This window comes from Cervus elaphus, chromosome 23, assembly GCF_910594005.1.
Source record: "Cervus elaphus chromosome 23, mCerEla1.1, whole genome shotgun sequence".
NCBI classification, from domain to species: domain Eukaryota; kingdom Metazoa; phylum Chordata; class Mammalia; order Artiodactyla; family Cervidae; genus Cervus; species Cervus elaphus.
Genome location: NC_057837.1, coordinates 46,300,116 through 46,327,098, shown reverse-complemented (window position 1 = coordinate 46,327,098; position 26,983 = coordinate 46,300,116). Strand labels below are relative to the sequence as shown.

General features: G+C 40.7%; 1 protein-coding gene across 1 annotated transcript in view; it reads right to left on the bottom strand.

Annotated features, from left to right (window-relative positions):
• The window catches only part of LARP4B (La ribonucleoprotein 4B), a 77,077-nt gene that overhangs the window by 49,771 nt on the left and 323 nt on the right, over positions 1-26,983 (bottom strand). The window contains exons 2-3 of the mRNA XM_043883178.1: positions 3,579-3,713; positions 3,046-3,105 (exon numbers count right to left, since the gene is read on the bottom strand). Coding sequence (XP_043739113.1) covers positions 3,046-3,105; positions 3,579-3,659 — 141 coding nt within the window. The 5' untranslated portion in view covers positions 3,660-3,713. The remainder of the gene's footprint in view (positions 1-3,045; positions 3,106-3,578; positions 3,714-26,983) is intronic.

Genomic DNA, 26,983 nt, shown 5'->3' with positions numbered 1-26,983 from the left:
ACCTCAGATACGCAGATGACACCATCATTATGGCAGAAAGTGAAGAACTAAAGAGCCTCATAATGAAAGTGAAAGAGCAGAGTGAAAAAGCTGGCTTAAAGCTCAACATTCAGAAAACTAAGATCAAGGCATCTGGATCCATCACTTCATGGCAAATAGATGGGGAAATAATGGAAACAGTGACAGACTTTATTTTCTTGGGCTCCAAAATCACTGCAGATGGTGACTGCAGCCATGAAATTAAAAGACACTTGCTCCTTGGAAGAAAAGCTATGAACAACCTAGACAGCATATTAAAGAGCAGAGACATCCCTTTGGCAACAAAAGTCCGTCCAGTCAAAGCTATGGTTTTTCCCGTAGTCATGCACAGATGTGAGAGTTGGACTATAAAGAAAGCTGAGCGCAGAATTGATGCTTTTGAACTGTGGTGCTGGAGAAGACTCTTGAGAGTCCCTTGGACTGCAAGGAGATCCAACCAGTCAATCTTAAAGGAAATCAGTCCTGAATATACACTGGAAGGACTGATGCTGAAGCTGAAACTCCAATACTTTGGCCACCTGATGTGAAAAACTGACTGATTTGAAAAGACCCTGATGCTGGGAAAGACTGAAGGCAGGAGAAGGGAATGACAGAGGATGAGATGGTTGGATGGCATCACCACTTCGATGGACAAGAGTTTGAGCAAGCTCCGGGAGTTGCTGACAGACAGGGAAGCCTGGTGTGCTGCAGTCTACCGGATCACAAAGAGTCGAGCACAACTGAGTGATTGAACTGAACTGATTCTTGGCTCACTACAATGTATTCTATTAATACAATGACGTCAAAGTAATCTTTTTATTAGTCATGCTATTCCCCACCTAAAATCCTCTAGCTCTCTCCCAAATTAATTTCAACCACTCAGAGAGAACGCAAAGCTATTCCCAAAGGCTGACAAGAGACAGGTTTTGCTTCTGATATTACTTTCTACTTGTTTCTCTTTCTAAAGGAAATAACACATGCCAAAAAGGATGTATCTCTTCTTGAGTAGGCTCTGAAGCCAGGCTGCCCAGGTTCAAATCCTGGACAGATGAGCAATCTTAGGGAAACTGCTAAAGCCTCTTTGCTCTCAGTTTCCTCCAGTTAAGATCACTTTTTACACTCACTGATTGGCTAGACTTGCAAATAGTTACAACTCAATAAGGGTATTATATGGGGGAGGAGATTAGCAGGGAGCTGTATAACAAACAATTGGCAGCACCATGGCCTAAATGCAAATCTGCTTGTGAATTATTCAGACATTTACCTGGGTGTTACTAAGGCCATTCTCCTCTTACTTACACTGCATCCAACTCGAGCGGAAAGACTAAACCTTAAACAAGACTGAGTCCGCTAAGCACAGACACTCTGCAATTGCACAGCTGCAGACTATGAAGGGTCAGTACTCAGAGCCACCACACCAACTCAGCTGTCCATATATAGGTGTGCCATTATAATGCCGGTTAGAAAAATGTTCAAAGCAATGCCATTTATGATAGGAAAAAAAGAAACACGTTCAATGTACCCAAAAACTGAACAGCTAAAGAAATGATGGCAAATCAACATAAAGAAAATACCACAGGGCAAGTACAAGGGTATATACAGATGAAGTCTGCTATGGGGGGAAAGCTTGAGGTAAAATATGTATATACATACTGTTTACAACTACATAAAAATGTATGTACTCTTTAACAAGACTTCTACTTTCTACAGAATGCAAATCTGTTATAAAGTTTTAAAGAACACACATGTTGTGAGCCCAGATGGTCTCTTAATGATGATCCCTTCCAGTTCTAGTATTTAGTGATCCTATGAAAACCTAAAGTGTGCATATACTCTGAAAAACTGGTGAGTAGAATACACATACTTTACAATACCAGGTGTCAGAGATGTGGTCTGTGACACTAGGGGTATTGAGTAGCAGAGCTGGACCAAGAACCAGCCATGTAATACTCGATTAAAAAACATTAACTCTTTACAATGACAAAGAAATCATGTGCAGGCAGCACTAGTTGCAAATAATTTCTCCAAAAAAAATGAATATTGAATGCCGGCTCAAGTGTTAACACTTCTTTTCTAGGCAGGTCTTATCTCAATTGTTTCCCACAACATAATTTTAAAAAACAAGCAAACCCCAAACCAAAACCCACCCACAGAATCCAAATATCTAGTTTTATGCCCTAACATGGGTTTTAAAGACATGTGAATAGTATATCAGACCACGAATCAACCAAGAGGAGGTGGGAGATTTGATCTAAAACAGTTTTTAAATCTGTCAGTGATTTCTGTATAATGTTAACTCTTTCAAATTTGACTTTCAAATGACTTAAAGTATTATAAAATTCACTTAAAATCAGTGTAAAATACAATATGCAAAAACCTTATATACATAATAGAATAATGATAAAACATAGTAGTTTGGAGGACACCCTTCATTTTTTAAAATTCTGCCTTATTAAAAATATATCAACAATCCAATCCCCACCTTTAACTTCTACATGAGCTGCTTATAAGTTGGGGTGTAGATGCGGCTGCTATAAATTTTGTAATATTACTTAAAAAAATTCACATTTACTTTAAAAAAGACTTAATTTAAAAATTCTGTAGGATTTAAGAGATCACTTAGAAGACTGCCAACCTAAACGTGCCTGACTCCAAATGCATCTGATATATGAAAATGCAAACAGTGAAACCAGTGTTCTTAGTAAAAGCTTAATATGACTTCTGTGCTTTAAGGAATACAGGCTGTTGAAATGTAAAGTTAATCACACACACACACTACATGATCAGTGAACCATTAACAACACTGTGATGAAGAGATGAAATCAATACATGTGGCACTCAGCTGTCTGTAGAGCTACATGCACACACCAGAAAAGAATATACAGTACTGACATATACTGTTCCCAAGTGGGTCCTACCCCACTCTTTTTGGGGAACATTCACATTTTCTAATTTCTTTATAATTAATATTTACTATAATGCATTGTCTGTGAGCTTTAGCTATGATTAATCTCTGAACTGAATTACCTGACTCAAAGCTGGAATGGAACTTGTCTGAGAAGTTGTCTGAGATATGGGACCATTCATCTGTAAAATTGAAAACACCAGACACACCATCACTACAATGCAAAGAAACACATTTTCAAACCATGATAATTTAGCAAAACAAAACCCACTGAGAAAAGCACACTTATATGACAAAGAAATTTAATGAGCTATTCAAAATGATGTAGGGGCCTTGAAATTTTAAAATCTGCATTATAATTTCTAATTAACTCTTTAAATAAATACCACTACAATGGCTATCATGTTATTAAAATATTTATAAATCACTGCCTTTATCTTAGTGATTTTAAGTTCAAAGCTTTAAGTCTTAAGAACTATAATGCCCATGTTTTCTCTATCACTTAGAAATTTGAAACTTCCTCTACTAAGCAAGCCCTAAGTATACTCAGAATTTACCCCTATATTTAAGCATAAGTGTTCTGAGTAGAGTGCAGAGCCTGTTATCACAAGAGAAGAGGGTGCACGGGCCAGTGCTGGCCTGGACACCGACTCACCAGATGCGCGCTGTCTTTCCCTTCTTGGACTCGTTGGCCCTGCGGTTCAGCCACGACCTTAGCGTCCTGATCAGAAGTCATGAGCTGTTTACTTTGTGGCTCCACTGGGAGAAGTTCAATGTTAGCCGGAGAATCCTGTAAAACGACAGACAGTAAACTGGTAACTTCAAGTGCAGAGGGTATTTAATTCTAAAATGAAACTATTAAGCAGTTTTAAAATCCTCAAGTTTTCCAGGTCATATGTTTATCCCTCTGCAGTCTAAGTAACGTTTAAAGAAATTTGCCCATAACGTCCACCTTTCACACCCAAGAAATTATATTAAAAAAAAAAAAGTTTCTTCTTCATATTAATTTGGTAACTAATATCCTAAGATTTAGAAACCAAATGCTAACATATACAAATCCACTCATGTTCAGAAATTCATTTTTTAAAAACAGAAAATTATCAAAGTACTAGAACTCCAATTTGGAACTGATGAATCCCAAATTTATGTATATATAGAACTCTGTAACACACCTAGAAGAAAACATAGGCAGAACACTCTGACATAAATCACAGCAACATCTTTCTTGATCCATCTCCCAAAATAATGTAAATAAAAACAAAAAGAAACAAATAGGACTGACTTAAAAGCTTTTGCTCAGCAAAGGAAACAATAAAACGAAAAGACAACCCACAGACTGAGAAAATATTTGCAAACAATGCAACCAATAAGGGATTAGTCTCCAAAATTTACAAACAGCTTAAGACACCTAACAGCATCAAAATAAACAATTCACTCAAAAAATGGGCAAAAGACCGGAAAAGACATTTCTCCAAAGATAAACAGATAAGCAACAGGCACATGAAAAGATGCCAACATGGCTAGTTATTAGATAAATGCAAATCAAAACTACAATGAGATATCACCCCACACCGGTCAGAATGGTTAAATACCAAAAAACCAACAACAACAAATGCTGCAGAGGGTGTAGAGAGAGAGGAACCCTCCTACAGTGCTGGTGGGAATGCTAATTGGTACAGCCAGTATAGAGAACAGTATGGAAGTTCCTTAAAAAACTAAGAACAGAGCTACTATATGACCCTGTAATCCCACTCTTGGGCATGTATCTGGAGAAAAACATGATTCGAAAGGTTATATGCATCCCAATGTTCTTTACAGCCCTGTTTACAGTGGCCAAGACACAGAAACAACCTAAATGCCCATCGACAGGGGAATGGATGAAGATGTGATGCATGCATACAATGGAGTGTGTGTGTGTCCATGCTAAGGAGCTTCAGTTAAGATGGACTCTGTGACGCTATGGACTGTAGCCCGCCAGGCTCCTCTGTTTATGGGATTCTCCAGGCAAGTATACTGGAGTGCATTGCCAGGCCCTGCTTTAGGGGATCTTCCCGACCCAGGGATCTTACATCTCCTGCTTTGGCAGGTGGGTTCTTAATCACTAGCGCCTAATTCACTCCATGTGACACTCTCTAGGTCCCTTTATGTTGCTGCAAATGGCATTATTTCCTTCTTTTAATGACTGAGTAATATACGACGGAATATTACTCAGCAATTAACAATGGAAACAATGACAGACTTTATTTTCTTAGGCTCCAAAATCACTGCAGATGGTGACTGCAGCCATGAAATTAAAAGATGCTTGCTCCTTGGAAAAAAGCAATGACAAATCTAGACAGCGTATTAAAAAGCAGAGACATTACTTTGCCTATAAAGGTCTGCAGAGTCAAAGCTATGATTTTTCTAGTAGTCATGCATGGATGAGAGAGATGGACAATAAAAAAGGCTGGGCATCAAAGAACTCATGTCTTCGAACCGTGGTAGTGGAGAAGACTTTTGAGAATCCCTTGGACAGCAAGGAGATCAAACCAGTCAATCCTAAAGGAAATCAACCCTGAATAGTCACTCAAAGGACTGATGATGAAGCTGAAACTCTAACACTTTGGCCACCTGACGCAAAGAGCCAACTTACTGGAAAATACCCTGATGCTGGGAAAGACTGAAGGCAGGAGAAAGGGACGACAGAAGATGAGATGGTTGCAAGGCATGACCAACTCAATCGACATGAATGTGCGCAAACTCCAGGAGATGATGAAAGACAGGGAAACCTGGCATGCTGCAGTCCATGGGGTCGCAAAGAGCTGGACACGACTGAGTGACTGAACAACAATTAAAAAGAATGAAATAATGCTATTTGCAGCAACATGCAGGGACTGAGACAGTATCACACTGAGTGAAGACAGATAGAGAAGGAGAAATCATATATATCCCCTGTATGTGGAATCTAAAAAGAAATGATACAAAAGAATTTGCTTCAAAACACAGAGACTCACAGAAAACTAACTTATGGTTGCTAGGAAGTACTCAAACTTCCAACATAAAAGGAAACATAAACATAAAATCAAACAAGTTAGGTAAAAATCCACAGAATCATTTTATATTTAGTGTAAATGTAACTTTTAAAATTACAGTTGGCCCTTGAACAATGGGGGTTTTTGAGGTGCATGTGGGTCCACTTATATGCAAATGTTTTTCTCTTCAATAAAATGGACATGACCTGTGGTTGGCTGAATACAAAATGCAGAACCAGGGATACCCAGGTACAGAACCCTGGGCAGAGAGGGCTGCGTGTCAAGTCACAAGTGGCTCTTCGACTGCTGGGGGTCAGCACCTCTAGTCCCTGTGGGGTTCAAGCTCAGCTGTATAGATTTTCTTCGGTTTTCACTATTTGTTCTACTAACATCCCCCTCCTAGGCCAGGTCCTACTCTGGGATCCCACACTGCACTGAGCTGTCACTTCTCTCCAGTCTCCTCCAACCTGTGACAGCTCCTCAGTCAACATTTGTGCGGAACGTTGCTCAATTTGAGAAGAACCTGGGACACGTATCGCGACGGCAAGGAAGCTCTCTAAGACTCCTGTGGTCCTGTCACAGAAGCAACAGGAAAGAGAGGGGCTCCTGATGGCCAAAGACAGAGAATGCGAGGGGCACAAAGAATGAATGGAAACAAAAGTACAAAAGTCCACAGTGGTTACAGGCCACCACTACATGAGTGACCAGTGAAGGCTGTTAAGACACCAACTCCTTTTCTGAAGATTGTTCCAGGGAAACAAGCCATCAGCCACAACTAAAGACCAGGGCATGCTGTTCACTACGCCGGAGTCACAACTAAAAACGGGGTGAATGACAGAATCTGGAAATCACAACGTTGCTATAGCTAATGAAATGATAGCTGATGTCTGCTAGAAAGGAGGGAAAGAGCTGACGGGGAGCTCAGAGGGACTGAAGCCACTTTTCAACCTGATGATTAACGTGCAACAAGTGGGTATTACACTCTTAACGGGATGAAGAGCATCAGGTCGATCAACTATTCTTGCCAAAACAATACCTGTGTTTAATCAAACTTCCAGACCCCACTCCCAATTTAAAAGAAACCCTGGGAACAGTATGTGTTAAACAACACCAACGAATGTCACAAGCTAAACCCAAAATGTGGGGCATACTATAGACAGGTGCCCCATTTCTACAGCAAACCTGAGACATGAAAAAAAAGGGAGATTTTTATTGCTACAAAATGGAAAAGCTTTAACCAAAATAACCTTATGTATGAGAGATGTATCTGGACCCAGATGCAAATAAATTAAGTTAAAATGATATTTTTGACAGGAAAAATTGAATGTTGCCTGGGTGATCAAAGGTATTACAGAATGATTAATAATTTTGTTGAGTGCAATGAAGGTGCTGTGGCTTTTATTTTTAAATGTCTCATCTTTAAAAGATATAAACTAAAAGACTACAGATGAAATTACATGTCTGGAAATTGCTTTGGAATACACTAATAACTTTTTTGTGAGTGTAAGGAAAGAGAAGAAACAAAAATACAAGAACGCAGCAAGCTGATGGAAGCTAAACTGAGGTAATGGGTACCATATGTGGAGGACTGCTGCAATATCCTCCTCCTTTTAAGGTTGAATTCCATAATAAAAGCTAACAAGACTCATCTAACAAGGATACAGTATCAACACACACCCTAAACTCCCCATACTTATGTCTATTTAAAATATGCACTAATGAAACAATTCAACAATATGTAAACCATTTTATAATAATACTCATGGCAGCTTTACTCAAAAAAGGGGAAATAAACACTGAACTATAGAAAAGCAAAAAATAAAGCAATATATTACAAGTATTAAAAATATTCACCAAGATTATATAAAGTCAAAAAGCAGGATATTAAAAAACTGTGAACAGTATAATTGCAACTATATTTTTAAAATTCATATAACTGTGAATATTTAAAAATGAAACAAATGAAACTAGAAGGACGGACCCCAGATGACTAATAATGTGTAGTTAAGATTAAAACTCAAGGATCATGTTCCACTTTGCTTCATTTCTGTAGGTTCAACTTTTTTTTTAATAACTTACTATTTATATAATCACACATACCTAATAAAACTCACTGGCTGGCTGATTTCACATTTATCAAACAACTACCTAATCCTTTAGGGTCGAGGAGAGTCTACAGAAAGAGCAGGTACTGACCCAGTTGCCCCTCAATACAGGTAATAAAGCTGTCATTCAGTTATCACAACATTTTCTCATGCAATTATATTATCAGTCTTGTTCTCTGAGACAGCAGTTCTCAAAGTGTGGTCTGGACTCCATGAGAGGTCCCAGAAGCCCTTTCTGGGGCCAAGAGGTTCAAAGGATCAATGCTGAATGCACTTATTCTCTTCTCACAAAGGCACAGTGGATTTCTGGTATAGGAACAAAGTTCAAGGTTACATGAGAAGACTATTAACATACTCCTCACTTTCCCAGCCACATGTATGTGTGAAGCCAGATATCCCTCTTACATGTCCACCAAACTAGTGTGTCACTGACAGAGCAAACGCAGAAGCAGACAAGATTCCAGCCAGGATTCAATTAAATCACACATTAAAGAGATTCACGAAAATACGTAACAATGCCACTTTCATCATTAAATAGCTTTTTGTTTTGGAAAAGAGTGCTATTTTTTCACAGGCAATGTTATTTATATTACATGTAAGGAGTTTGTTATTATTCAAGAAAAATACATATTTAAAATTTCTAAGTCTTAATTTTTAACAAAGAAAGAACCAAGTCATGTAAACAAAAGCTTTCAGGGACCTTCAATGTTTAAAAGTGTAATGAGGTCCTGAGCCCACAAGGTTTGAGAACCACTGACAAAAGACACAACTAGTTCTAACTGACAAGTGCCTGGTGTTCACGGCTGGGAAGACATGCCACTCTCACGGTGGCCAACAGATCAACCCACAATCAATCGATCCACAGAGTCAATACAATCCATCAAAATTCCACTAGCCTTTTTTGCAGAAACTGATGAACTGATCCTAAAATTCCTATGGAAATGCAGGAGACCCACAAAACAATCATGAAAACAACAAAGCTGGAAGACGGACCCTTCCTCATTTCAGAACTCACTCCAAAGTTACAGGAATCAAAAGTGTGGTGCTGGCCAAAAAACAGATCAATGGAACAGAACTGAAAATCCAGATATAAACCCTTATACTCAGGGTCAATTATTTTCAAAACGGTACCAAGACCACTCAATGCAGAAAAATACTCTTTTCAACAAATGATGCTTGGACAACTGAATATCCACATGCAGGAGAATGGAGCTGGACCCCTAACTTACTCTCTATGCAAAGATTAACTCAAAATGAAGCAAACACCCACATGTAAGAGCTAAAACTGTAAAACTCAGAAGAAAACAGAGAAAGGCTTCAAGAAAATGTACTTTTGTCAATGGCTTCTTAGACTGGACACCAAAAGCACAAACAACAAAAGAAGAAAATATACTGGTCTTCATCAAAACTTTTGTGCTTCAAAGCATACCATCCAGAATGGGAGAAAGTATTTGCAAATTATACATCTGATAAGGGACAGATAACTATATAGAATAAATAATTCCTAAAACTAAGTAAGAGACAAGTTAAAAATGGGCAAAGAATCTGAATTGGCATTTCTCCAAAGAAGATATAAAAATGGCCAATAAGCAGGTGAGAAGATGCTTAACATCGTAAGTCACTGCTGCTGCTGCTAAGTCACTTCAGTCATGTCCGACTCTGTGCGACTCCATAGATGGCAGCCCATCGGGCTCCCCCGTCCCTGGGATTCTCCAGGCAAGAACACTGGAGTGGGTTGCCACTTCCTTCTCCAATGCATGAAAAGTGAAAGTGAAGTCACTTGGTCGTGTCCGACTCTTACCGACCCTGTGGACTGCAGCCTACCAGGCTCTTCCGTCCACGGGATTTTCCAGGCAAGAGTACTAGAGTGGGGTGCCATTGCCTTCTCCATCGTAAGTCACTAGGGAAATGCAAATAAAACACAAGATACCACTCACTGGCAATGCTATAATCAAAACGACAAATAGTAAGTGTTGACAAGGGTGTGCAGAAATGAGTTCTTCATATATTGCTGGTGGGAATTTAATAGCACACAGGCACTTGGGTGAACAGCTTCAAAATGTTTAAACCATAACGACTCAGCAACTGCACATCTAGGTATATACCCAAGGGAACTAGCTTCCTCCTTCCTGGAGGCAGCCTCAAGTCCCCTTCTCAACCCATCCTCATTACCCACAGCCTCTCTGCTCTTTACAGCAACAATCACTCTGAGCTTCTCAAAGGTATCCATGTGTTTCTTCTTCTCATGAACAAGACATAACAAGACAATAAATCCCACCAATGATATGCTACAATTTACCCCGAAGAGATTTGCTCTGTCACTCACACTCTAATACATATGTTTTACTATCCTGTTGTCTAAATACTTTTTCTGTATTTGCAGCTAAGAATGCTAAGGTCTCTTCTGATGCCTCGTAACTGTGTGTGATCAAGAGGAGTGAGTCAAGGAACAGAGTATGAGCAGAGAAGATGGCTGAGATAAGATGCTATCACACAGACGTGTGTTCTGAGGGCTCCAGCATGACAGGGATCATTTTATTTAAAAAAAAAAAAAAAAGCAAATATTCAATTAGGTAAGTAAACAATTTTACCTAAACATGGAAAATGGATTGTTAATAACTTCAGAGATTGTCTTTATTAAATAGTGTGTGATCGATCCCCTTTGAGAATCAATTAGAAAAGTCAAAATCTGTTACTTTCCATGTCTACTTTGCAGACCTTTGAAACTGATAAAACTCATTAGGAAAAACAAAAATGGTCAAAAAAGCTAAATCAAATCATTAAAGCACAACCCTAGCATTTTGGGACTGGAAGAACATGTGTTATGGGCTTCTCAGGTGGCTCAGTTGATAAAAGAATCCGCCTGCCAAGGCAGGAGTTGCAAGAGACCCTGGTTTGATCCCTGGTTCAGGAAGATCCCTGAGGGCCTGGCAACCCACTCCAGTATTCGTGCCTGGGAAATCCCATGGACAGAGGAGCCTGGTGGGCTACAGTCTATGGGGTCACAAAGAGTCAGATATGACTTTATTAAACAAAAACAACAAGAAAATAAAACACCACAATGGCAATTAGTTACTCACACATTTGCTTTGTGCTCCTGGTTGGGCTATTCTGTTTACCTCACAGCTGTCTGCATCACCCTGCTGCTGCTGCTGCTTTTGCAAAGTCGCTCCAATCGTGTCCAACCCGGTGCGACCCCATAGACGGCAGCCCTCCAGGCTCCACCGTCCCTGGGAGTCTCCAGGCAAGAACACTGCAGTGGGTTGCCATTTCCTTCTCCAGTGCATGAAAGTGAAAAGTGAAAGTGAAGTCACTCAGTCGTGTCCGACTCTTCGAGACTCCATGGACTGCAGCCTACCAGGCTTCTCTGTCCATGGGATTTTCCAGGCAAGAGTACTCTGCATCACCCTATAATATCTAAAATGCACATTCCTGTCTCACGCCAGAATAACTTGTGAGTATCTTGGGGCAGATCAGCTATGTACCTTCCACAGCACATTACCAGATTGTATACTTAACTGAGTCTGTAGGCCTGAATGGTGGTGATGTCTACAGAGCAATGGATGCGGCTTCCAGGAGAGCTGTTACTCTAACTCCTTGTTTTTTAAGACTCACTGTCTCTATGATGGTCTGTTTTGTCCACGGAGTCGTCTTAATGATGAATGAAAGAGAACAACCCAATCTCACAGTAGTAGCTGTTTAATTACACTTTTAAACTGGCAGCCAGTATGGAAATATGTATGTCTAAACAGGTGTTGCCAATAAAGTATGAATTTTTTAAAATTTCCTTTTATACATACATACCTGTGCTTCTATCAAAAAAGAAAGTAGGAGGAAAAGGTAACTCTTATTCATAGTTTGACCTGGTTCTGCTCCTAGGGAAGGCATAAAATCAAACACAACATGCAAAAACTTATTTCTTAGCCAAGAGTGGGAAAGCATCTACATGAGATGTATATCCTAAAAATTACACTAAAAACTTTTTACACAAAGTGCTTTCAATTTAGAACTAGATAATACTACACAAAAAAATTTAAAAGGTCCCTTCAAGCTTTAAGGCTTAACGTTGGTTTATGACGTCTTACCCCAGAATAGTCAATTATTTGAAAAGATTATTTTACTAGGTAATAAGGAATTCTAAATAAACTGTTTGAAACAACCAAAACAATATGGAGTGGACTTAAAAATTCTTCTCGGGACTCCCCTGGTGGTCCAGTGGCTAAGACTTCATGCTCCCAATGCAGGGGTCCTGGGTTCAATCCCTAGTCAGGGCACTAGATCCCACACGCTGCAACTAACAGACCAGTCACAGCCGAATAAATAAATATATATTTTTAAAAATAAAAATTCTTCTGTTACTCTGCATGTGGTTGTAATGGTTGTTTGGTCAAATTCTGGTAAACATGAGCGCAAAGGGGAGGAGGAACACATCCTTAGAGTTACAGCCTTCTGTCCCCCAAGTGTAATTTCTTGCTTTTATCATGAGTTGCTTCTTTTCGAAGAGAAAAGTATCTCCTAAAACAGTCACACATTTTTTCACCAGAGGGAGAAGAAAATGGAAAGTGCAAGCTTTATTAACCGACATCTTTCTGGACATGACCAGGAACTGCTGAGGCCAAGCCTACACCCTGCGCAGGACACAAGGCAGCACGTCGACGCCACTCAGCCTAACACGGAAGGGGTAAACACACCCAGAATGATGTTCAGTTTCACAGCTGAAAGGTTAACGGTCCTGAGTTCAGCCTGTTGAGAATGAACTCTGACCACCATTTGTCTGCTGCTCAACTTGTTTTCACCAAGAACCACCTCCCAGGTTGACAGTGAAGGCCCCCGCAGGGGCCAGGTGTGTAGGGTCTGGCCCGTAGTTTGCCGGGCAGAGCCCTCCTAACCCTTTCCTGCCTCAAGGCCCTCACTTCCCCCAAGTCCTCGGCACACCAGTCCACTCCACTGCTGCGAAGCCCCTTGCAGGCAAGCATCCACACCTCTGTCTCAGCCACACACTCACTGTGCTGACGGAAAGCTTGATGCTTCTACACAGAGCAGGAAAAAACCACTACTGCTGACCTTCCATGTGCAGAACCAACTTCTATAATTTATGTTTACCTTAGGGGACTGCATATATGTAGTTTTGGTTTTTTAACTACAAAGCTTTGGTTCTTTCAATCTGAATATGTGATCAACATGAGATTATTGAAACTCTCCACAAAAATCTTCACTTTCTCTCATTTACACTGGAAAACAAAAAAATGCTGATGGCCAAATACAGCATTCGGTACTAGTATACACTTGTACCACAAGTCAGAATCAATACCGCAAGTCTTTCAAGAGACCCAGAAGTGCTCTTTAAAAATAAACTCTAGACTGTGCATTTCTTAACTCTTTTTCTAGGAGAAAAAGCCTCGAATCATCTCATCCTTCTAATGAATCTTGCATTTCTTCAAGGGCTGTCTATCACATTCTATTGTACTTTCTAATTTATAATCGCATAACTGCAGTCTTTCAGTTGAAAAAACATAATACTCTTTCAATACAAGAGGAAGATGGGGGTAGGGTAAGCAGCTCAGAACTTGGCACTCTGAAGTGCTGCACGCACTTCGGAGCTCCTCCAACCCTGTGCTGCTCAAACCGGGATGCGACTTTTTGTGACCCCATGAACCTCAGCACGCCGGGCCTCCCTGTCCATCACCAACTCCCAGAGTTTACTCAAACTCATGTCCATTGAGTTGGTGATGCCATCCAACCATCTCCTTCTCTGTCGTCCCCTTCTCCTCCTGCCCTCAATCTTTCCCTGCGTCAGGGTCTTTTCAAATCAGTCAGCTCTTGGCATCAGGTGGCCAAAGTATTGGAGTTTCAGCTTCAACATTAGTCCTACCAATGAACACCCAGGATTTATCTCCTCTAGTATGGACTGGTTGGATCTTCTTGCAGTCCAAGGGACTCTCAAAAGTCTTCTCCAACACCACAGTTCAAAAACATCAGTTCTTCTGTGCTCAGCTTTCTTTATAGTCCAACTCTCACATCCATACATGACTACTGGGAAAACCATAGCTTTGACTAGATAGACCTTTGTTGACAAAGTAATGTCTCTGCTTTTTAATATGCTGTCTAGGTTGGTCATAACTTTCCTTCCAAGGAGGAATCATCTTTTAATTTCATGGCTGTAGTCACCATCTGCAGTGATTTTGGAGCCCCCAAAAATAAAGTCATCATCTTAGTTTTTTGTATGTTGAATTTTAAGCCAGTTTTTTCACTACTCTCACCTTCATCAAGAGGCTCTTTAGTTCCTCTTCACTTTCTGCCATTAGAGTGGTATCATCTGCATATCTGAGGTTACCTCATATCTGAGAAATATCTGTTGATATTTCTCCCAGAAATCTTGATACCACCTGGTGATTCATCCAGCCTGGCATTTCACATGATGTTCTATGCATTTAAGTTAAATGAATAGGGTGACAATATTCAGCCTTGTCGTACTCCTTTCCCAATTTTGAACTAGTCCATTGTTCCATGTCCAGTTCTACTTGTTGCTTCTTGACCCACATACAGGCTTCTCAGGAGACACATAAGGTGGTCTGGTAATCCCATCTCTTTAAGAATTTTCCAGGGTTTGTTGTGATCCACATAGTCAAAGGCCTTACTGTAGTCAATGAAGCAAAAGTAGATGTTTTTTCTGGAATTTCCTTGCTTTCTCTATGATCCAACAGATGTTGGCAACTTGATCTCTGGTTACTCTGCCTTTTCTAAACCCGTTTGTACATTTGGAAGTTCTCTAAAACCTAGCTTGAAGGATTCTGAGCATAACCATACTAGCATGTGAAATGAGTACAACTGTATGGTAGTCTGAATATTCTTTGGCATTGCCCTTCTTTGGGACTGGAATGAAAACCGACCTTTTCCAGTCCTGTGGCCGTGGCTGATTTTTCCAAATTTGCTGACATATTGAGTGCAACACTTTAACAGCATCATCTTTTAGGATTTTAAATAGCTCTGCTGGAATTCCATCACCTCCGCTAGCTTTGTTCATAGTAATGCTTCCTAAGGCCCACTTGACTTCACATTCCAGGATGTCTGGTTCTAGATGAGTGACCACACCAGTGTGGTTATCCAGATCATTGAGACCTTTCTTTGTATAGTTTTTCCCTGTATTTTTGCCACCTCTTCTTAATCTCTTCTGCCTCTCTTAGGTCCTTACAGTTTCTGTCGTTTATTGTGCCCATCCTCGCATAAAATTGGTATCTCCAATTTTCTTGAAGAGATTTCTCGTCTTTCTCATTCTGTTGTTTTCCTCTACGTTTCTGTGTGTATATTTGTGTGTTTGTGTATGCATACATGTAAATATGCACTTGGGGTCTGAACATAGAGAAGAGTTAAATGCAAAGTGATAGTGAGTAAAAAAGTGCATTTAATTCTCAAAATAACAACTCACAGAAGTTCCTAGGTGGCAAACACACAAGATCTACTATTAGTATTAAAAGTAGAAGTAAAAGATCCTTTTGAAAATACGCTGAAAGTCACTGGAAGAAGTGGATGGAGACCAGAAACATGAAACACCGACCCAGGAGCCTGAGGTTTCTCCCCACACAAGTCCACCTGCACCACCCAGCAGGGCATGGGAGGAGGACGTAACAGCAGGGACTCTGCTCCGCAGGGGTGGTTTTACCTCCCGTGAGTGTCTTTAGGGCGCATCAGCACAGGGCACGTGCTCAAACAAGTGGCAGTGAGTCAGGCACCGGCCCCACGGAGCTATGAAACACAGAAGTCTCCCACTTTGCCAAAGTTCACTTGTACAAAGGGCCTATATTAGTCCTGTTTTTGCTAGCCAAGAGATCTGAAGAGAATTTCTGCTTTTGTGAAAATCAAAACCAGCTTTCTGAGTCTGTTTTGCAGCAAAGCTATAGAAGCAGCGCTCACTTGAGCAGTGAGCAACCCCTCCAAGCTCCTTCCCCGAGACATGCGACTCAGCAACCAGCCAACACCTGGCTGTGAGCAGTGTCTCCACCTATTCTGTGCTTCTCTGAACAAGATGGCATCCTAAGGTAATTGCTTCTTTATTTTGGCTTATGGAAGGTTCCACTTCCAGACAGGACAGGGAGAACCTGTGCAACACTGTACTCAGAAAGTAGCAGTCACAGAGTCCAAGCATACTCTAACCACCAGCCTCAGAGATAAGGTGTGACAACTAAACACTCTCTCACGTTCACCAAAAGGATAGCAAATCGGTTAATATTAAAATACATCAAATACCCCGCTAACAGGCAGCTCTCCTTAAAAAAGTGATACCATGTTTGGAAAAAAAAAATTACATCCCACAGTTATGAGTTTAAAAGGATATACTACTTTGGATAATCCTTCAATGTGATATTCCAACAGGATCACAAGCCCTAGCCCACTTAGGATCATACTCTAACAGACAACAAAGTAGCATCACAATAAAAGTTCCAAGCAACTAGGAGAACCAGAATCAGCTCCAATAATCCTGAATTACTGCTCGACAAGGTAAACAACCTTTTCTCGGTCTTGTCCTGTGGGCTACCACGATCTCAACAATCATCACTATAAAACTGCCATTAAAACTTTCTAGTTAAAGCAAGCATTTCTGATGCTTAGCTATGCTGTGTTTACAGCTCTCAAATCTACCAGGTTACTAGACCTAAGACACCTTTATGCAAGACACCCATGCTTTGAGCACTATTTGCAGTAGATTTGGAAGCAGAAGTCAGGCAAACTCCATTTTCTGCTCTTCTCCCATTGTGTGGTATAAGGTACCTGTCTCCAGGCCTCAGTTTCCCAAGCGGCAAGGCAGGTGCTCCAAAGAACAAATGGGGGGAAGAGCCAGGGCTCTGGGTCCAAGTCACAGCCTGGTCCTCTGTGGAGGAGGGCCCAGCTGCCTGCACTCAGGCCTCCAGTATAGAACACTGCAGACTGCGAAGGCACATATTTTAGCAAAGATGGCTGTGGAGGAGCCAGACTGAAGGCCTGAGTGGTGCTCAGAGCTCAGGGCAGATCCCAGTTTGCACAGAAACAGACAGGCGGTGGGTGTGAACAGATGGGCACTGCTTCCAAAGCCTGAAGGCCAAGGCCTACACCAGGCACGGATGTTAAGGTCTGAACGCTTCAGGAAGGAGACCACGGAATTTCACTTAAGCTAGTTCTCAAAGACGAGTCTGAATATATGATACAAACAAGAAGACCTTGCTAACAGGAAGGATTTTAAATGGATTAAAGCTAATAGGTTAAACTATCTAAAATACAAAGAAAACCCTTAATTTTCCTGGAATATATGCATTAATTCAACGTTTTAAAAAGCACAGTTCAATGGCTGCTTTACAAATATGCTTTAAAAACAAGACAATAAAATATTGACTGGACTTCCTTGGTAGTCCAGTGGCTAAGACTCTGCACTCCCAATGCAGGGAGTCCAGGTTCGATCCCTGTCAGGGAACTAGATCCCACATGCTACAACTAAGAGTTCATATGCCACAACTGAAAGATCCCACGTGCCACAATTAACACTTGGCACAGCCAGACAAATGCATTTTTTTTTTTTAAATGTTGACTCAAAAGTCTATAGTGTACATAAAATTAACACTTTTACCGATTCAATTTTTCTTTTAGAACTCCTCTGTTCGGGTATAAACTGAAGAGTATCCCACCGAGTTCTATACTAGTGCCAAGGAGAACAGAGCTTAGAGAGGAGACCAGAGTCACAGCCCTCACTCTGCCACCAGCCAACCATCTGTACTCCCAATTTTACTTCTGTGGGCTTTCGTCTCTGTATCTTTAGAGCTCTAACATCCTAAGAAAATAACCACAATACTACACTTTTTTTCTTTTGGAAGTTGTTTTCAGAGGCTATTATCAAATCTCAGTTAATAAAATAATGTAGACCAAAACGCAAAGTCTCAGAAAATGACTTACTTCAAAGTGTTATTTCATCCACACCAAACATTACATGAATAGTAAAAAAGGATTAAAGCTTCCCCTCAATCTTGTAATTACAGGCAGGTAACAACGACATTAACAAAAAACAAACTACTCCATGTAACTGAATTAAGGCTGCTTTATGTGTATTGGTAATTATTATTAAACACTTGGTACAAACAGACACTTGCTCCTTGGAACGAAAGCTATGACAAACCTAGATAGCATATTAAAAACCAGAGACATCACTTTGCCCACAAAGGTTCACAGAGTCAAAGATATGGTTTTTCCAGTAGTCATGTACGGATATGAGAATTACACCATAAAGAAGGCTGAGTGACATAGAACTGATGTTTTCAAATTGTGGTGCTGAAGAAGGAAGACTCTTCAGGGTCCCTGGGACTGCAAGGAGATCAAACCAATCAATCTTAAGGGAAATGAACCCTGAATATTCACTAGAAGGACTGATGCTGAAGCTCCAATACTGTGGCCATGTGATTTGAAGAGCCAACTCATTGGAAAAAATCTTGATGCTGGAAAAGACTGAAGGCAAGAAAAGGGTGGTGGCATAGGACAAGACGGTTAGATAGCATCACCGACTCAATGGACATGAACTTGAACAAACTCTGGGGGGCAGTGGAGGACAGGGAAGCCTGGTGTGCTGCAGACCGTGGGGTCACAAAGAGCCAGACACGACTTAGCGACTGAACAGCAACATTTATTCTTCACCAATTATCAATAAGCCTAACCACACTCCACCCCAAACTGTAAACTGGAAGTTAATGATCCAGCTTTCATTTGCCCCATTCAGAATATTACCTAGCTAGCTCAGGAGTCTCACCAGGTCCACAGTTTGCATTCCATGCTTTTGGTCACCCAGGGTCAACCGTGGTCCAGAAACATCGAATGGAAAATCCCAGGAAAACAATTCGTAAGTTTTCAATGGTGCACGTCTGCAGAGCGCGACCTGATCTTGCACGGTACCCGATCCTGCACTGTCCCGCCTGGATGTGACTCATACCTGTGTGCAGCGTATCCCGCCTGTTAGTCACTCTGCTGCCGGCTGGTCATCAGATCAGCTATCACAGTGTGACAGCGCTGGAGTTCAAGGGACTCTTATTTAATAACTGCCCCAAAGGGCAACGGCTGGATGGCATCATCGACTCAATGGACATGAGTTTGAACAGCTTGTGAGAAATGATGAAGGACTGGGAAGCCTGGCATGCAATCCATGGGGTCACAAAGAGTCAGATACAACTAAGCAACTGAACAACAACAACCAAAGCGCAAGAGTCATGATGCTAGCAATTGAGAAATGCCAAACAGAAGCTGTAAAGTGCTTTCTTTAAGTAAAAAGGTAAAAGTTTCTCACTTAGTAAAGGAAAAAAAATTGTATGCTGAGGTTAATATCTACAGTAGGAACACTGTGAAACTGTGAAGGAAAAAGAAATTTGTGCTAGTTTTTTTGTTGCACCTCAAAGTACAAAAGTTATAGCCACAGTGCTTGAAAAATGACTAGCAAAGATGGAAAAGACATTAAATTTGTATAAAGCATTTTGAGATCACACATAATTTTTATTTTGGTACATGGTTATAATTGTCATATTTTTTATTAATTATTGTTAATCTCTTACTGTGCCTCATCTATAAACTAAACTTTACCCTAGGTATGTACTTATAGGAAAAAACAGTATATATACAGGTTATGGCATTACTCACAGCTTTAGGTATCCACCAGGGGTCTTTGAAAGTGTTCCCCACAGACAAGAGGGCATCCCTATAATGTGATTTGTGGCCATACAGTGACTTTGGGAAAACACCTGCCCTATAGAGTTTTTATCTTGACCTATAATCTTGTGATTTCATGAAACACTTTAGGTTAAAAGATTAAAAGCCTCCACAATAAAAACCATACTCTTGACATCCTAAAGGTCAAAGGAACAGTATGCTAAGAGTGTCCATGACAGAAAATACCAAACGTTATGGTCTTTCAGGGTAAGAAGTCCAAAAGGGAGGGAATATCTGTATACATATGGCTGACTCATTCAACTATACAGTAGAAATTAGCACAACATTATACAGTTGGACATTGGACAACTGTACAACACTGCATAGTCCATTGTCCATGGACTGTACAACACTGTAGAGTCCATGGGATTCTCCAGACCAGAACACTGGAGTGGGTACCCTTTTCCTTCTCCAGGGGAATCTTCCCAATCAGGGATCAAACCCAGGTCTCCCTCATTGTAGGCAGATTCTTTACCAGCTGAGCCACAAAGGAAACCCTGTAAAGCAACCATACTCCAATAAAAATTAATTTAAAAAAGTAAAAGTTATGTCATTTAGGATCCCAACGCACTCTTTTGCAGGGAAACACTTCACTTTTAACTGGAAGTTTCCCCAGGTCACAGGTTTTCAAATCCTGTGTGCCTGAATGCTTCTGTAGTTTTATTTGATGATCCTATTTTCTACTTCCGGTCCTTTCATGGTTAGGTTAACTCTCCTGCACTGAGCCCTGAAAGATAATGATTCCAGCAGAATGTAGGAAAACTCATCAATGTATACAAAGAAATGGGAAGAGCTATGAAAAACTAAGGGCCACATGCACAGGGACCAAGTACTAGGAGCTGCTTACACTCACTGCATCTTTCTGTCTTCACTGACTGCCCTTCCCCTCCCTAGATGTTTAAGGTGTGAAGAAGCAAATACTGCTGATTCATAGTTACTCATTTGTGCAACGGTCTGTACTCCAAGTGACCTACGAAGGGAAACTGGAAATAGCATTCTAGTCTGACAGGAAGTATCACTGGAGATACAGATAAAACTCAAATGAAATAAGGACCTTACAATAGTACCAGGGAAAGTTTACCCCAAAGGGTTTCCACACTGAGCTTCTGCACTAAATGATAATCAGCTGCTTGAATCTTTTCACCTTCTAAAAAGTACAAGCAAAGATAACATGCTTTTGCCTGTCCAGATGTTTAAAAGGCAGCTCTCTTCACAAGGACTTCAAGTCTGCTTTTAAAGGTTGCTGGCATTCCCTGACCATGGGAGCTGTGAGAAGCCAGCCTGCAATGGATTACAGTACATGCTACATGCAGTGTTTATAACATACACACACACACACAAAGGTGACCCTTAACAACACAGGCTTGAACTATTCAGATCCACTTTCACATGGATTTTTTTTTCAATAAATGTACACTACAGTACTGCATGACCCAAGGTTGGTTGAGTCCACAGAAGTGGAACCACAGATACAGAGAACCAACCGGAAAGTTCTACTCTGATTTTCAACTGCACAGAGCACTGGCGCCCCAACCCGTGTTGTCCAAGGGTCAACTGCACACCGCAAAACATTACACAGACGGTAAAATCTCAACAACAAAATACAGAGACATAAGTAATCAACAAATGAAAATGTTCAGAAAGTATAAAGTACTTAGAGGTTTTAAAGAACTTGATCATTTAAAAAATATTTGAAAAGGGAATGTTTAATATACTAAGAAAAAAATAACCACTACTGAAGCAACATGTACATCTATATCCAACCGGTCACTATGCTTTTAATCACTGCATTTTCGAGCCTGACAATAAAACAAAGCTTTTCAAAATCTGAAAATAAAATGTTCTCATTTTTCAGAGATGTTTCTAAAAAAGGAATCTGTTAATTAGTCTGCCTTAATAAAAGCTGAAATAACAAATATACTTTAAACAAGTGAGAAACGCTAGCAGACTTAAGGCATATTGTTAAAGTATCTTTTACACACACACGATTATCTGCAATACAAGTGAAAGGGATTCTAAGCAACATATTCTTCATTTAGACCAGGGCTTGGACTGTTCCACTGTGATAAACACAAGTGAAAGCAAGAGGGCTTGCCACCCTGGGGCCAAGTAATACTAGTCTACGTGCAGCCATCCCTCCCTGTGGACACAACTCTCAGTAAAGCAGGACCACTTAAAAGAGGCAATCCTGGTCACACAATTCTCCAGTTTAAAGCCCCCTGACTGCACCCCACTGTTCTTAGGAGAGAGAGCACAGTTCTCACCCATGCCAGGAGCTCCAGACACCCAGGACCCCCTGCTGCCTCACTCACCTCCCCCAGGGGCAGCCTCTCCAAAGGAGTTCTGAGCTCAGCCTCTGCACCCTTACGCTCTGCCGGGAAGGCGTCCCCCTCTTCACTGTTCGAGGCTACATGATGACCTCGTAGCACAACATGACTGACTGTCTCTCTGCCTCACAGTGAGGACTGCTTATCCCTTTTTGTTCACCAGTACAACCGTGGTATTTACTCATCAATTATTTAGTGGACACCATGTGCTAAGGTCTGGGTTCACAGCAATGAACAGAAGAGACACAAACCTTCGACTGCAGAGTTTACACTGAAGTACAAGAAGACAGAAGGTACATGGAATACAGAAATTACAAGACATATTATAACTAGGTACTAAGTGATACAAACAAAAACAAAGCAGGAAAGGGGGATGAGGGGTGTCTGCTACCCTCCATGCAAAATACAAATGACTGTCCTGATGGGGCTGCTCAAGGAAATATGTGGTGCAGAGTCCTCAACAAGATTCACGTACAAAAGCTTTAAGAGTCCAAATGCAGGTCTATTTCACTTCAAGTAAAACAATTCACGGTATTACTTCCTTCTAGACCAAAAGCCTTAGAGAAAAGCTCTGGTATCATTCATCTTTGTACTGCTAATGTCTGGTTGATCAAAGAAGGAATGAATGAAGCCTTTCCTCTCAGCAGTCCTGCTTTGCACCAGGTCCTGAAGCAATGATTCTCCACAGAGAATAAAAAAATGGAAAAATCCACTCAGTAATACATTTTCATTATTGTAACTGCTTTGTTTTGGGCTGATATAATTTAATTTAAAGCAAAATAAAGAAATTTGTTCTCAAAAGGTACACAGTTTTATAAAGACTGAGAAAGAATATCCTCAAGAGATCACCTAGTTAAATCATTCCACCTACAATACTGTATGCGTTGCATATAGCTATCAAATCTGTTAACATTTTGTTAAGTATGATGTTTTATGCATTTTCTATTGAATTCTTTTCGAGTAAAGATTTTCCTGTTTGTTCAAGAAAGCATGCAAAAAATTCTTCTAAAACTGAAGTAGGAAGTGTCTTATCCCTCCAGTAAAACAAAGCTTACAACATCTGTAATGTATGTGGTCCTGGGCTGGGCAGAGGTTAGGGACATAAAAGGATCTCGCCCACAAGGAGCCTATGTGAATTAATCGATGATGCCTTGCAGTGCTACGGAAACAGAAAAGTGCTCAGCACAACCTTAAAAATTAAGGCAAGGATTCCTGAAATACCTTTATAAAGATGGGTTAAGGAGCGAAGTTAAAAGAAAAAAGACCTTCAACGGCAGGCAAAGAAACTACAGACAGCAAAGACAACGCCAAGGTTTGAGGGAAGGGCTGTGGTCAGCACAGGCCAACAAAAGGTGGTCCAGCCGGCAAGGAGAAAGCCAAGGTGGCAAGGCCCCTGGGTACATCTTAGTTAGGTGGGGGACAGTCACTAAGGAGTTTTCAAAAAGGCCTTTAAAGCTTCAGGATATGCCTTTAAAGCAATCTCTGGCTACAGCGTGACAAAAATGGTGTGTGCAAGTAAAACAAGCATTTTATTTTTATCCCACAAATAAATACCACCCTAATTTATCAGTTTTTGAGCCAAAACTTTTGCATGTCATATTTCATAAAGAACATTTTCAGTGAAGACTTGACTGAACTTAAGCTAAATAGGAAGTGCTCTGCATGTTACAGAATGCACTATGTGGCCCAGGTCTCGCTACAGCAGGGAGACAGGGCTGTCAGTGAAGAGGGAACCAGACCATGACAGAAGGCATAACAGGCACCACTCACCTGCAACCCTTCCTGAGTACAAAGGTGCCACGACAGCCTCACTAGAAAATATGGCCAAAGAGTTTATAAAGGCACTGAAGTGACAAAAGGTACAGGGCTCTGTGGGCAAGGAGGGTGAGAAGGAAGGAGAAACAAGCTGAGTCAATCATTTTGCCTGACCATAAGGAAGACATTTACACATGGGAAAAAGAAGTGTTAGAACATGAAGAAAAAAACATTTCCATGTTGGAATTATTCTCCCCCTTTTAGTAAGAGAACCTAATGGTTATCTACCTTACAATTCCACATTCTAATAAAGAAATTCATTCTGCAATCAAGATAACTTCGGAAGTAGAGTAGCTCCAAACATATCACAAGTGCAACAATTAGGAGCAAAAAGTTCAAACTGAACTAAATTAAAATCTGGTCTGGTGAGTTTAACCCTCTCAGAAGGCTGTGCCTCCTTTACTGTGCTCTAAAATTAGCTCTTACAGAAAAAGGAGAACTCTTTAAAGGAATAAAGTTTTACAAAAACAGCATAAGTGACCCAACCCTGCAGCAGTGTCTGTTTAACAATGTACTTTTAATAAACACAGCTTTACTGCTTGTTTTCTTCTCTTCATCAGAAAAGCTGAATCAATGGTCTCATAGGAGGAATCACAATACATGTGATTTTCTTGCATTTACCAATCTGAAAAAAAATCCTTAAATATGGGAGAACTCTGCAACAGAGTACAAGCATGAACCCAATTTGAAACTTGTGCCTTACACATTAGGATGAAAGCAAATGAGATTTAAATATATTTATAGAGCTTTTTGCAACCTCAAGGAACCATCATAAAGATAATACAAGTTACTTAAATTAGAAGACCTAGATTAAAATCCTAGTTTTTACTATAGAAAGTATTAACTCCAGCAGGACACTTTGTAATAATGGTGAAAGGAGTTTGTTGGCCACTTCTTGGTGGGTAACATCAACTGCAGCTCTATCACTGTAAAAATCTGTAAGATTGTTGAAATCTATGTAGAGTAGTGGGGCTACTTTAAGGCATTGTTTATTGTTACTACCATTAAAAACATGATGTTCCCATCTTGCACTTCAGTATGTATTTTAGAATTACTTTATGATATATGAAGGTTGCTTCATTAAAAACAAGTGTTTCATGTCCATGTATGGCAAAAACCACTACAATATTGTAAAGTAATTAGCCTCCAACGAATAAAAATAAATAGAGAAAAAAAAGTGTATCTTTCCACAGATTTTAAACATGCATTTATGAAAATTTGTGCTTATCTGTGAAAACCGTATTAGTATGAATAAATTCTCCAAACCTCAATTTTTTAGAAGTAGAATCCCTAGGAACATTAAATAAAATCCAAATTTTCCCTAAAGGTGCTGCCATTTAATTCCAGCTATTCTTCAACAAAACACATAAAAATGAATGCCAAGAAATTTCTGTACTCAAACTATCATCCATTCTCCCTAGCTATTACTCAAATATTCCTTTCTCCAAATAAATATCCTGTCCTCAGAACTTGCTTTCTCTGCCCAAATGCCTGTGATAAACTAAAAAACAAAAAATTATGTTAATAAATTAAAATTGTTAGTCACCAAAAGAATATTGACAATAGTAATAAGGTAAACACCATTTCCAAATTCTAAATAAGAACTTAACAATACAACAAAATATTAAAAACAACCAACATCAACATGTTACAAATAGCCCTATCAAGCTGTTATTATTACTATCCCTCTTTCAGATATGAAGAGAGTGAAGCACCCAAAGGGTAACTTCTAATCAATAAGAAACCATGTCTCTCTCTCTTCACACACCCATTTTTTCACCTTAAAAAGTCAACTCATCAAGTTTTCAAAACACAGGATGAAATGTATTTCTAAGTGTAAGTTTCAAAGCGAAGTACACAAATCAAATGTATGGTTGATTAATAAACTTGCTAATCTGATGCCTTTGAGAAAGTATTCCACCATAGCAACTCAAGCAAAGTTCTATCAAGCGGTTTCATATAGCCTGATTACAAAACTGTCTTGCAGAATATTAAATACAGAGAAAAACTGACAAGCCACAACCATTTCAATTTCTGTAAACTACCCCAACAGTAAATTAGAAGGAGCCAGGTAGGTGGGAAAGTATGCAAATTGCACACTGCACGTACTGACCTCCACAGAAATGAACATCACTCTTCCCCACTGTGGTCTTTGCAAACTACAACTCAGAACCTAATTCAAAAGCATTTTATATACTTAACACAAAAAAAGAGACCAGATAAGTATCACAAGAAAAACTTTAAAAAGGAGAAATAAACTTCAATGTTTACAACATTCGTCTTCACGTTGGTATTATCTTTTTTAAAAACCCTGACAGAAACTCATTTCCCTGCACAATTCAGGGAAATCTTCGCGTTCCTTCAGTTCTCCAAAACTTTAAGCTTCCACTTAACATTTAGGGCAAGTTACAGCGCAGCCAGGCAGAGGGTCTCGAACGCACAGGATAGCTACCCTACAGAAAATCTTCTCAAGTTTCAACTCAGCCTAAATTAAAGACCATTTTACGTAGAAATGAGGGGGAAAGCAAGATGACCTGCACGGAAAGTTGCAATACAAAATTACAGTGAAGTCTGAACAAGTCTTAAGTTTGACGTTCTGATTGGACACGACTGAGAAGCAGGTGGTGAGAGACTCCTGATCTGCCCCTTCCTCGAGCACAGGGCATCTTTAGAATTTTTTCCCATTTCTTCCAGACTGTGCGTGTGCTCAAGCCTCTCAGAGAGTGGGCGCGTCCCAAGCACACCCAGAGCAACAGGATTCCACTTCCTGGTCCGAGGGACCCGGGCCCTCCCCGCCCGGCCGGCCGCGATCCCGGGCCCGGGCGGAGGGCAGGGCGAGGCCGCCGCAGTGCGGGCTGGACGGCTACGCTGCCCGGACCCTGCCCCGGCTCCCAGGACCGCGGCACGGCCCTGCCTGGACCCAGCCCTAACCGCCGCCCCGACCCGGCCCCGGCGCGCACTCAGGCCCCTCGGCCCGCGCCCCGGCCCGGCTGCGCCAGCCCGGCCCTGCCCGGCCGCGTCCTCCGGGAAGATGGCGGCCCGTGACAGGCGGGCGCGGCGCGGGTCCGAGGCGGCGGCCGGGCGCGGCGCGGC